Here is a 13,889-nt window from a genome sequence, read left to right as displayed (position 1 = left end):
CAGTTGGAAATTATATTCAAATATATATAATCAAAGTTACAACTAAACTACAGAAAAACCATCATTCAAAACAGCCTGAAATCAAGCTGAATGGAAGTCCTACAACTACAGAATTATAGCAGCAGCCACATGGAGACTGGTAGGAGGGGCGGAGGCTGACCGGCTGGTCCCACACCCACACCTGGCGGATAAAAATCAGGAGGGACACTTCGCCTGGGAAGGTGCTCTCTAAGGACTGAGAGGTCCCTGTCCCACACCAGGAACCCCGCTCAGGGTTCCAGTGCCAGGAAGATAAGTCCCCATAACTTCTGTCTATAAAAACCAGCGGGAACGGAGGTTCAGGGAGGCTAAGGCGGCTGGAGCCCCAGGCAGCTCCTCTTAAAGGGCCCACGCACGGATTTATTGGACTCACTCCCTCTATAGTTGGAGGGGAGGCAGCTTGAAGGGTGCCAGGGACATACAGGGAAGAACTGAGCTGTTTGGCATTGGAGCAAGGGCTGGAGAGGGGGCTTTCTCCCAGACAACGGTGCTGTCAGAGGCCTTTGTTCCTTTGGCGAACCCTTCCCTGTGGCAACAGACAGCCGCCATAGCCATATCTGGGACTCCAGCAACCTGGTTCATACTGGTTGCCCCGCCCTGGTGATTCCCGGAAACCCCGCCCCACCCAACTTTCAGTGCCAGTTGCTTAACCATAGGATTGCCCTGTCTTGGATCCTGCTTCAGATATTCCTAAATTCTTTCAAACAAGCAGCATCTGGTCTCAGCGAGCCCCATACCTCTGGTTAAGTAATACATAGAAATAAACATAGGGAGGCAGCCAAAATGAAGAGACAAAAAAACAGGTCCCAAATGAAAATACAGAAAAATCTCCAGGAAAAGAACTAAGTGAAATGGAGATAAGCAACCTAACAGATGCTGAGTTCAAAATACTGCTTGTAAGGATGCTCAGTGAACTTAGTGAGAACCTCAGGGAACTTAGTGAGGGCCTCAAGAGCATAAAAATGGACCAGTCAGAAATGAAGGATGCAGTCAGAAATGAAGGAGGCACTAACTGAAATAAAGAATAATTTACACAGATTCAATAGTAGAGTAGGTAAAGACAAAAAGCAAACCATTGATTTGGAATATAAGGAAGCAAAAAACACCCAATTGGAACAGCAAAAAGAAAAAGAATCCAAAAATATGAGGATAGTGTAAGGAGCCTCTGGGACAACTTCAAGCATGCCAACATTTGCATCTTGGGGGTGCCAGAAGGAGAAGAGAGAGAACAAGAAATCGAAAACCTACTTGAAACAATAATGGCAGAAAACTTCCCTACCTTGGTGAAGAAAACAGACATACAAGTCCAGGAAGCACAGAGAGTACCAAACAAGATGAACCCCAAGAGGCCCACACCAAGACACATCATCATCAAAATGCAAAAGGTTCAAGACAAAGAGAGAATCTTAAAAGCAGCAAGAGAAAGGCAGCTAGTTACCTACAAGGGAGTTCCCATTAGGCTGTCAGCTGATTTCTCAAAAGAAACTTTGCAGGCCAGAAGGGAGTGGCAAGAAATATTCAGAGTGATGAGAAGCAAGAACCTACAACCAAGATTACTCTATCCTGCAAAGCTGTCATTTAGAATCGAAGGCCATATAAAACTTTCCCAGGCAAGAAAAAGTTAAAGGAGTTCATCACCACCAATCTGTTATTATATGAAATGATGAAGGGTCTTTTTGAAGAAAAAGATAAAATATATGAACAAACAAAATGGCAATGAATACATATCTATCAACAATGGAATCTACAAACAAAATGAAAGGTAGAACAGAAACATTCTCATAGATACAGAGAACATTTTGTTGGTTGCCAGATGGGAGGGGTGTTGAGGGAATGGGTGAAAAAGGTGAAGGGATTAAGAAGAACAAATTGGTTGCTAGACTGGCAAACCTCAAAGAGAAGGGGGTTGAGGGGTGGGAAAAAATAAACCAAAGAACTTATATGCGTAACCAATAGACAGAGACAACAGTGTGGGAAAAGGCAGGAGTGGGGCGAGTGGGGAGGAGGGTGTCAATGGGGGAAAAATGAGGAACATCTGTAATACATTCAATAAAGATTTTTAAAAAATTGGAGCTGGGAAGACCTGTTCAATTACTCCAAACAGGAAGACTTAATTACAGACCCCAACTAATTGGAAAAGGAGTATCTGCACAGGAAGTACATCTACTTTACTATTCCAGAAGAAGGAATGTTTCTTCTTGCCCAGCAACTAGCCCAGCCAATGGAAACACTGCAGCTCAACTAATGAGAAGCCATAATCACCTATAAACTCTTACTTTCCTCCACTGAACTTTAATTTTTCCTTGCTGATAACTTCCTTGCCCTGCCCTCTTACTATAAAAGCCTTCCATCTTGTATAACCCAGGGGAGTATCTTTGTGCTTGCTGTGCTATTCATGAGTCGGTTAATAAAACTAACTAGGTCATTAAATTCACTTAAAGTTTTTTTTAAATATTTATTTTATTTTTTTTACAGATGTTTCTCCTTTTTTTACCCCCCCTCCCCAACCCCCTCACCCTGTCCCCAGCTTTGTTGTCCATGTCCATTGGTTATGCATACATGCATATAAGTTCTGTGGTTTATCTCTTCCCACCCCCCACTACCCCCTCTTCTGAGGGTTGTCAGTCTGTACCCTACTTCCATGTCTCTGGGTCTACCCTATTCCTCACACTTCTATGATCATTATATTCCACAAATAAGTGAGATCATGTGGTATTTGTCTTTTTCTGCTTGGCTTATTTTGCTTAGGATAATACTTTCCAGGTCCCTCCATGTCATCTCAAAGGATAAGAGATATTTCTTTCTTACAGCTGCATAGTACTCCATTGTGTATATGTACCACTGCTTTTTTATCCATTCGTCTACTGATGGGCACTTGGGCTGTTTCCAGACCTTAGCTATTGTAAATAGTGCTGCTGTGAACATGGGGGTACATATATTCTTTCTGACTGGTGTTTCAGATTTCTTAGGGTTTTTTCCTAGAAGTGGAATCACTGGGTAAAATAGCAATTCAATTTTTAATTTTTTGAGGTAACACCATAGTGTTTTCCATAGTGGCTGCACCAGTCTGCATTTCCACCAGCCGTGTATTAGAGTCCCCTTTTCTCCACACCCTCGTCAATACTTGTTGTTTGATGATTTGTTGATGGTGGCCATTCTGACAGGTGTGAGGTGATACCTCATTGTTGTTTGAATTTGCATCTCTCTGATGATTAGTGATGTTGAGCATTTCTTCATATGTCTCTTGGCCATTTGTATGTCCTGTTTGGAGAGGTGTCTATTCAGCTCATCTGCCCATATTTTAATTGGGTTCTTTGTCTTCCTTTTGTTAAGTTGTATGAGCACTCTATATATTTTGGAAATTAGCCCCTTATCTTATGTATCATTGGCAATGATGCTCTTCCATATAGTGGGTTGCCATTCCATTTTGATGGTTGTTTCTTTTGCTGTGCAGAAGCTTTTTAGTTTGATGTAGTCCCATGTGTTCATTTTTTCCTGTTTCTGTTGCCTTAGGTGATGTATCAGTGAAAATTCTGCTGTGTATGATGTCCAAAGCAATGTTGCCTACATTTTCTTCTAGGATTTTTATGGATTCATGGGTCACATTTAAGTCTTTTATCCATTTTGAGTTTATTTTTGTGTATGGTATAAGTTGATGGTCTAGTTTCATTTTTTTTTTGTATGTAGTTGTTCAATTTTCCCAACACCATTTATTAAAGAGGCTGTCCTTATTCCACTGTATGCTCCTGCCATCTTTGTCAAATATTAATTGAGCATAATGTCTTGGGTCCATTTCTGGGTTCTCTGTTCTTTTCCACTGGTCTATATACCTGTTCTTGTGCCAGTACCAGGCTGTTTTGATTACAGTAGCTTTGTAGTATAACCTGATATCTGGTATTGTGATCCCACCTACTTTGTCCTTCTTTTTCAAGATTGTTGTGGCTATTCGGGGTCTTTTTTGGTTCCATATGAACTTTTGAAGTATTTGTTCTAGTTCTGTGAAATATGTCATTGGTATTTTGATGGGGATTGCATTGAATCTATAGATTGCTTTGGGTAATATGGACATTTTAATGATGTTAATTCTTCCAATTCATGAACAAGGTATGTGCTTCCACTGTTTTATATCTTCCTCTAATATTTCTTTTTTCAATGTCCTGTAATTTCCTGCAAATAGGTCCTTTACTTCTTTGGTTAAGTTTATTCCTAGGTATCTTAATTTTTTTGCCGCAATGGTAAATGGGATTGTTTTTTGTTTCTCTTTCTGTGAACTCATCACTGGGGTATAAGAATGCCATCGATTTCTTGACATTAATTTTGTATCCTGCTACTTTTCCAAATTCATTTATTAAATCTAGTAGATATTTGATGGAGTCTTTAGGGTTTTCTATGTATAATATCATGTTATCTGCAAATAATGACAGTTTCACTTTCTCCTTTCCAATTTGGATCCCTTTTATTTTTTCTTCCTGTCTTATTGCTGTGGCTAAGACTTCCAGTACTATGTTAAAAAAGAGTGGTGAAAGTGGGCATCCCTGTCTTGTTCCTGTTCTTAAGGGAAATTTTTTTAGTTTCTGCCCATTGAGTATGATGTTGGCTGTAGGTCTTTCATATATGGACTTTATTTTGTGGAGATATGATCCCTCTATTCCCACATTGCTGAGCATTTTTATCAGAAATGGATGCTGGATTTTGACAAATGCTTTTTTAGCATCTATTGATATGATCATGTGGTTTTTGTTCATTTTATTTATGTGGTGTATCACATTTATTGATTTGCGAATATTGTACCAGCCTTGCATCCCTGGGATGAATTCCACTTGGTCATGTTAAATAATTTTTTTGATGTATTGCTGGATTCGATTTGCTAGTATTTTGTTCAGGATTTTGGTGTCTATGTTCATCAGGGATATTGGCCTGTAGTTTTCTTTCTTTGTAGTGTCCCTTTCTGGTTTTGGAATTAGAATTATGCTGGCCTCAGAAAACGAGTTTGGAAGTCTTCCTTCTTCTTGAATTTTTTTGAAATAGTTTGAGGAGAATGGGTGTTAGTTCTTTTTTGAATGTTCCGTAAAACTCCCCCTTGAAGCCATCTGGGCCTGGGCTTTTGTTTGCTAGGAGAGTCTTGATTACCTCTTCGATTTCCTTAGTTGTTATTAAAGTTTGTTTACTAACCAAAATTTGAAGCAGAATTTTATGAAATGGACCTAGATCATATCAGAAAGCAAGGACGCTATTAGAAACCACTAGAGAACTGTAAAAAACACTCAGGAGCTACACTGAAGAGCCTCCCACTACCAAAGATCAAACAGGTTGAGCCCCAATAAGAATAATAACTGCACTGGATTGAAACCTATCAAATATGTTAAAAATCCTTGAGTTCATAATGATACTTAAAAAAAAGTCCTCACTGGTCACCTTTGGAGAGTGCTTAAGAATCAACTTATCCTAAAATAAAGGAGTACGACCAAGTATTTATCCTGTCTTTCTCATATAAACTGTACATAAATAACTCAGTAGTCTAGTAATTAGAGAGAGGACGTTTCTGTTTATAAAGTATTCCAGCTGAGAAATGAAGATGACAGATTAGAATATCACCATTTTGAAAACTCCTAATATAATTACTGATCTAGGAAGTCATCATTAATGATGCCAAAATTATAGAATGACAACTAGATATTATGTTCCTATGAAGTGTTCTCCCCATCACCATAAAAATAAATGTCAAAAAAAGAGACAGAGGAACATGGTAAATACACCACAGGAATTCAATCACCAAACTAAAGACTATGGGAAAGTCTACAAGGCAAACATGTTACAAAAAAAAAAAGGGAAAGGGGAAAGTGAAGGAGAAACTACAAATTAAAAGACATATCAACTTGCCCTGGCCAGTTTGGCTCAGCGGATTCAATTCCGATCAAGGGCATGTACCTCAGTTGTGATTCATCTGGACCTGGTTGGGGTTGTACGGGAGGCAACCAATTGATGTGTCTCTCACATCCGTGTTTCTCTCTCTCTCTCTCCCTCTCCTCCTCTCTCTCTCTACCACTCTATCTGAACAAAAATGGAAAAATATCCTCCAGTGAGGATTTAAAAAAAAAGACATATTAACTGAATGCAATGCATGAACCCTTATTTGAAAAGTCAACTTAAAACATGTGGAAGTCCTCAGAGTAATTTGAACACAATTGGGTATCTGATGATACTGAGAAAGTGATAAAGGTATAGTGTTTATATATTCCAAAGAATCCTTATTTTATAGAGATATATATGGAAATATTTATGGATGAAATAGTGCTTGTGATTTGCTTCCAAGTAACCCAATTGAGTGTGAGGTCGCAAATGAAATATGACTAACTATAAGTTGGTAATTTTTAAAGCTGGATGATGGGTATAAAGTGTTCATTATTCTAGTCTATCTATATTTCTATATAACTGAAATTTTCCATAATAAAAAATTAGAAGGAAAAAGACTAAAATTTGAGTTTAAATAACTGGGAAACTGGTTCAAACATGCTCTTTATTCTTAATGAACCATAAAGGATACCAAAGATGTTTAGGCTCTGTGTTCCCACTAGATCTAGCCCACTGCCAACTTCCCATGCTATAGAAAATCTTTAATGAGAATGAGAAAAGAAAACAAGAAATGGAAGCAAACACAAACCATCCCAGGAGTTTTTCCTCTAATTTTCCTATAGAGGTTTAGTTTCAAAAAAAGAAAAAAAAGAGTAGACAAGCAATTAACCTCCCAAAGAGATCAGGGTAACAGGCAACAAAGAATAATACTCTGCATTCACACAGTACTTTAATGTTTTTTGGGTTTTTTTGGTATGTGCCTCTAGCAGGAACTGACCCCTCGACTCTCTGGTCCGCAGGCCGACACTCCAACTGCTGAGCCAAACCGGCCAGGACAGCACTTCAACTTTTTAAAGATCTTTAATATACACGTCACTATATCATTTGACCTTAACAATAACCTTGTAAAATGGACTTCCTAGAGGAAACTACAAAGAAGTCACAAAACTAGTTGGTAGCAGAAAACAAATCTTCTCACCCCTTCTAGTGCTTTTTCCACTAAACTGTTCCCTTCCTATTCAATTTAATTATTCAGTATGAAAGAAAAGGCTCTTCAGATCTCTTTTATTACCATTAAAGTCACAAATAGCCGAGAACATGTGGGTTGGTATAGATAGTTACTGATAATCTGTTTCTATGTTGTATAGCTTCCAAAAGACATCAAGTTAAAAAGTTATAAATATTTAGTGTGTGTGTGTGTGTGTGTGTGTGTGTGTGTGTAGCTGTGCATGCTCTGGAAGGTAGGGTAGAGAAATATACATACCAGCAAGGATCTTCTTTTCTAACATAATAAATTGATACTTATCCTATTATTTAAACATTTCCCAATTTCAATGAAATTGCAGACTGGAAATCCTCTATATACAATGAAAAAATATTCAACTTATTGGTAGTGAATAATCAAATCTGAGATAACTCAGATTCTGTACTTTTCTCAACTGTGCATTTCTAGCTGACTATCATTTACTATTCTATTGCAAGCACTTATTTTGACTCGCCAAACATCAGAACAGGAATAAACCAGATAGGCCTGAAGCCTGGCCTGCTGAAAGATGCTACACCTAAGAAATCCAAGTCCCACCATGAACACGCAAGAATGTGCTGGGATTACCTGCTTCAATTACTTGTTCCTGATAAAAGCCGGCAGATATGTATCCAAAGTTCCTGAATGAAGGGTGTCATCAGCAGATATAAGTCTTTATAAAGACCCAAGAATCCTTACTTCCCTCTAGAAGTATGTTGTGTTGAGTGCTGAGTATCCAAGTCTTTTACAGAAACTTCACACTCTCAAACTGTCAGATGACTCTTTCTGACAGTGTAGTAGCACTGTCCTGATATGACAACCACACTACAAGCAAATATCCCTAATATTAATTACTTCAAATCATTAGAGCCTTCTCTTAGAAAGTATTACCCACTTAGGTACTTTCCCTAGAATATGCAAAATTCAAACTGAGGCAAACTCATTGCTAATAAAATACCCAGACTACAGGGGCTTATTTGAGAAGAGGATAGAGACAACTCAACATGCCATCATTATGAATGTTCCATGAGTCTACAAGTTCACTTGAAACACTTACATCATCATTCTAGTACTATCTCTGAAGGATTATTTAGAAATGGAATTTGGAATAAAATCCACATTTGCAAATCTCCTATTGTATGCCATGAATTGTGCTATCTACTTTATAAATCTCTCATTTAATCCTAACAGCCCTTTGAGATATTTTCATTATTAATGTCTTTTCACAAATGAAGAAACCAAGACTCAGGGATGTTAAGTGACTTAAGTCCAAAGTCTTAAAGTTACATGGCATGGTCAAAGGTGAACCCAAATCAGTACAAATATCTTTATGATTTTCTTCTTACCACTTTCCAAAGGAGTTGTATTGTAATGATACTAGAAACAAGGATACTCCTACTTCAATTATTTTGTGTGCAAAAACTGATGGCTTTAATAAACAGCAGGGACTACCATGCCTGGAACCAAATTAAACCACTACCTGTTTTCATATATCCTCATCTGTTGAACTGCATAAAATCTCTCTTTACTAGTTAGACCTTGTGTAGTCAGAGGAAGAGCAGAACATGTTTTGTTCAACCTCTACAACATCTTCAAATATTTGGAATAGATAAGATGCCCTCCACATTTCAAAATCTATGAATAATAATCTTTCTACAAAATTTCCCAAACAAGATTTATATTAGTCTACTTCAAAGTAATGAACCTTTGAATTTTATTATAAAATGAATAATTCCAAAACATGTAGGCTTCAATTTGCTGAAAGCACTGTAACAATGAATTAAGACTAAAGTACAAAACATTCTCTGTAAATTATATGTATTATATAGCTACATTAATATAAGAATATGGGTAAATGGTAAAGGCTATCATTTTTAGAGTACTTACTATGTGCCAAGTACTTTATACATGTTTTCATTTTGTACCTTACAAAAGCTTATACGATTAGTAACTCCATTTTACAAGCAAAAAAACAATGAAAGGTCACATAACCTGCTCAAAGTAATATAGCTAGCAAGTAATAGAGCTAGAATTCAAAGCTAGGTCTATCCAAATCCAAAAACCTATGCTCCTTATCACCACCATTTATTGCATCCTTGTTCTTAACTGATAAACATTTCCTTTTTCCACAATTCTAAAACCAGTCTATAAGTACATACATACTTACTTAAACCTATTATTAACTATATCCACTAATTTGTCATAGTTTCTACAGTAAAATCATTAAAAGTGCCTAAAAAATTACCATTAGAAAAATTCAAGTAAATTTTCATAAAATCTTGAGAAGTCAAGAACAGATAATTCACACAACAAAACTTTTCCGTTACTTCAGTTATTATTCTTAAAAAATCAAAAACAAAACTGATGTAAACATGGTAAGGACAGGAAATTTTAAGCATTTAAGAAAATTCAAATACTATAAACCACCTGCCTAAAGGCTGAACAAAAGAATTCATTTTTAAAAATTACATTACCTTTAATACTTAATGACTGAATTATGGATATTATTATATTCTGCTCTTTATATAAAGTTTCATTATCAGCCAAATAACAGAAAAGACATAATCATAACTTGGACAATTTTAAACTTCAAATAGCTATTATCTCCTATGTTCCAGTATTTCAAATTTCTTTATAAAAGTATGTCTAAAAAATAAGTCAAATAATATTCCCCAAACATCAATTCTCCAAACTATTAGAGTTTGAACATAATACATAGAACTTTTTAACATACAATATGTAGTTTAAAATAACATATTCATTCCCTGTTGTTTATTAGACACATTCATTAGATTAGTTAACAGGGTAATATAAGAATCATTTTCTAAGATATGTCAAAGAATAGATTAAGTCTTACCTCCATTGCTAAAGCTGCTGTCTGTTGGTCATAATGATTCAGAAGATTAGGCATGAAGGTAGTATTATAAGGCAAATCCTGGCACATCCTCAAGGTAATAGGTTCACAAGAAAACAAACTGTGCCCACCTATATGCCCCACAAACATAGTCAAGGGCCAAAGATAGAAGACGATCCAACTCATAGCCATGCTTCTTGGAGATTTGGATGATCAGGCCTATTCAATGTATTTTAGATCTTTGTACACCTGCAGGTCTCAGCTTGAAGACGTACTTCTTCAATATCTTACTATTAAGTTCTTCAAACAGTTAAATACTCTGCACCATCAGAGGTTTGTTAGCTTGGTCTCACAAAAGGCATTTGTTTTTGGTTTCACGATACGGAAAAATGACATCATCTTGTCTCTTCTTTTCATTTTATTACATAGGGCACATTTGGCTAACATATCGAGTTGATCAACCACACTCCCAAACAACAGATTCCATCTTAGGAGAAGAGCTATTTCTTCCTTTGATTGAAATATCTGAAAAGCATTTTTTTTAAAATGGGAGAAATTAGTCATTTCCTCTCAAAATACTGTGAATTTGATACAAAATCTTTGATAAGCTCAATATTATAAGATAGAAAATCAATATACAAAAATATTGAATTTTTATACTGTAATAATAAACTATCAGAAAGAGAAATAAGCAACATTTGATGAGAGATATCATACTGACCTAATAGATAAAATACATAGGTATTTCATAAAGATATAGTATAGTTTTACTACCTTATCATTAATGTTATAAATATACTAAAACAATCCGTAAACAGCATTTAAAATATAAAATAATATTAAATGTCAACTTCAACAAATTTTAAAAAGCATTTAAAGGCAAATTTTTTCCCCTCAATTGTTTATATATAACATATGGTTTAACTTGTCTATATTGATAGCAATTTTCATTTACCACATGCTGTAATTGACCCATTTTGGAAAATTTTCATGCTGTTGTCCTAAACTTTATTTAAGTAACTGCTATAGTTACCATTTAAGCTATTGAATTTTAAATTTATTATATGTGTCTTAATAATTAACAGTATATTTTTACATTAATTGATTTGGCAGAAGGTATCCAAAAGAGATGAAATATAAATAAAATAAAAAGATATAGATTCAGCCCTGGCCTGGTGGTTCAGCTGGTTGAAGCATCGTCCCATACACCATAAGGCTGCGGGTTTGATTCCCACTCAGGGCACATACCTAGCTTGCAAGTTCGATCCCCAGTCAGGTTGCGAATAGGAGGCAATCGATTGATGTTTCTCTTTCACATCGATGTTTTTCTCTCTCTCTCCTTCCTAAGAATCAATAAAAACATATTTTCAGGTGAGGATTAAAATATATACATATGCATTCAAGCCCCTTAGTAGTTATATGAATGGAACCATACTGTATACTTAACTTCTCTGAATTCATATTTTTCCCCCTGAAAATAATACATCAAGGATGATATAAAAGTGAATTAAGCCCAAGACAGTTTTGCTCAGCGGTTAGAGCATTGGCCCGAGGACCAGAGAGTCCCGGGTTCGGTTTCCACTAGGGGTACTTACCTTGGTTGCAGTTTGTCCCTGGCCCGGGTTGGGGTTGTGTGGATGGCAGCCAGGATGTGTCTCTCTCACATCGATGTTTCTCTCTCTCTCTTCCTCCCTCTCTCCCCCTCGCTCTATCTGAAGATGAATGCAAAAACATCCTTCGGTGAGGATTAAAAACTAATAATAAAAAAAGTAAATAAATAAAAGTGATTAAGAGATAAGGTATATAAAAGTATTCTATAAATGATAAGGCAGAATCAAACATTAGATAGTTTTTTTTAACTGAATTACAGTTCATACAAAGGCTACCTTTTTCAACCAATATTGAACTGGCAAATAGAAAGCTCTAAAAGTAATAACAGGAAATTTTCCCAACATTGCGTGTCTTTTTTTTTTTTTATCCTCACCGGAGGATATTTTCCACTGATTGTTTTCAGATAGAGTGGGAGGGAGAAGAAAGAGAGAGAAACATTGACATGAGAGAGACACATCCATTGGTTGCCTCACAAATGACTCTGACCGGGGCCAGAGATCAAACCCACAACTGAGGTATGTGCCCAGTCACAGGAATCGAACCTATGACTCTTTGGTCTGTGGGCCCTCACTCTAACAGCTGAGCCAAACCAGCCAGGGCTGCCTATTTTTTAGATAGCACAGAAATTCAGTACCATACACAGATGCAGAAATATCTAATCAAGGAATGTTTGTTTCATTACACACAGCCAGGCTACAAGAATAGAAATTATCCCTAGAAAGTCAAAGCAGGAATAGGAATGATTCTCAGCTAGTTTCCACTAAGATTTTGAATTACAGCAGCTCTCAACCTATGGGTCGCGCCCCCTTTGAGGGTCAAATGATCTATTCACAGGGGTCACCTAAGACATAACAGTAGCAAAATTACAGTTATGAAGTAGCAACAAAAATAATTTTATGGTTGGGGTCACAACATGAAGAACTGTATTAAAGGATCATGGCATTAGGAAGGCTGAGAACCACTGTGAATCTTTGACTTGCGTCTACTTATCTAGGGGCAAAAATACTTATCTCGTTTGGGGATGGGAGGGTATGGGTGGATTGGAAGGCAGGTCTGGTAGGAAAAAAGATACTCTAAGTTATAATACTTTCATTTTGTTTAATCATAATGTTAAATTGCCTTTTTTTTAGTTTTTTTTTTCCTTTTTTTTATTGATTTTTAGAGGGAGAGAAAGGGAGAGGGAGAGAGAGAAACATCGATGAGAGATAGAAACATCGATCAGATAGAACATCAATTGGCCACCTCCTGCATGCCCCACGCTGGGGATTTGTCCCACAACCTGGGAATGTGCCGTGACTGGGAATCAAACTGCGACCTCTTGGTGCATGGGTTGATGCTCAACCACTGAGCCACACCAACTGGGCCAAAACTGCTTTTATTTCATTTTGTTTCATATGCAATGGATATTTCTGTGTTTGTTGTCGATAGCCAAGTTTGGGAAAACGAGAAAATCAGGTTCAGAAATACTCAAAGGTTAATTAGACAATTTAAATACTAGGGCTCATGACAGCTTAGACCTTGAGACCTACAATTGGTTTGGCTTAAGCAGGGCAAGAAACTGTCCTTTGTGCACTGGTTATCAACGATTGAAACCTCTGCATCCCAACCTTTAGTTACTATGCAGAAAAAAACTGTTTGGAGAGAGTAAAAGAATGTCTGAATCTTCCCAATTTCTCCCTCTAGCAAATGGTCTTGAGTAGTGGAAGAAAAAAGAAAAATCTGTGGCTTCTAGAATTAGTAACACTAAAATTATGAGCACTCCCTGCCCCAAATGCCTAATTTCTCTATATTAAGATCTCTAAATCAGAAATCTTTGTAAAAGCTTCTTGGCCTGCCGTATTTTTCCCCCTCCTTTAAGCGTGCCGGAGTAATGTTAAGTCTGGCTATAGAAAACTGGTATTAAACAGTCCTTTATATTTCAGCTTAATGACCATGCAACACAGTAACAATTATGCATATCATTAAATATGTGTCAAATAACTGCTAAAAGTGTTCTCTGGTTACAGCATTAAAACATCCATGTAAGTTCATCTTTAAAACTAGATGAAATATCCCCTTAATACTTTTTCCTACTCCATCTATTTTATCTGATTTCTTCTCAATTATTTCTTTTGCCTAATTTGAAAGTAAAGCTTCCCACCATCTTATAATCTTTCTTTATATCTTACATCTATATTACCATATATCAAAACTTTTGTAAAATCTACTATGTTAGGGTGGACTAGGACAATAATCTTAATATATCAAGATTGTAATTTATTATTATTAAAATAAATAAGAAAAAAGTCA

At 36.5% G+C, this 13,889-nt stretch overlaps 1 protein-coding gene across 1 annotated transcript in view; it reads right to left on the bottom strand.

Moving 5' to 3' along the window:
* The window catches only part of FZD3 (frizzled class receptor 3), an 86,062-nt gene that overhangs the window by 66,995 nt on the left and 5,178 nt on the right, over window positions 1-13,889 (bottom strand). Inside the window, exon 2 of the mRNA XM_036240691.1 lies at window positions 9,993-10,514. Coding sequence (XP_036096584.1) covers window positions 9,993-10,181 — 189 coding nt within the window. The 5' untranslated portion in view covers window positions 10,182-10,514. The remainder of the gene's footprint in view (window positions 1-9,992; window positions 10,515-13,889) is intronic.

This window comes from Molossus molossus, unplaced genomic scaffold, assembly GCF_014108415.1.
Source record: "Molossus molossus isolate mMolMol1 unplaced genomic scaffold, mMolMol1.p scaffold_m16_p_4, whole genome shotgun sequence".
NCBI lineage: Eukaryota > Metazoa > Chordata > Mammalia > Chiroptera > Molossidae > Molossus > Molossus molossus.
The sequence above is the reverse complement of the archived record's forward strand: the minus strand, read 5'-3'. Positions and strand labels throughout refer to the sequence as shown.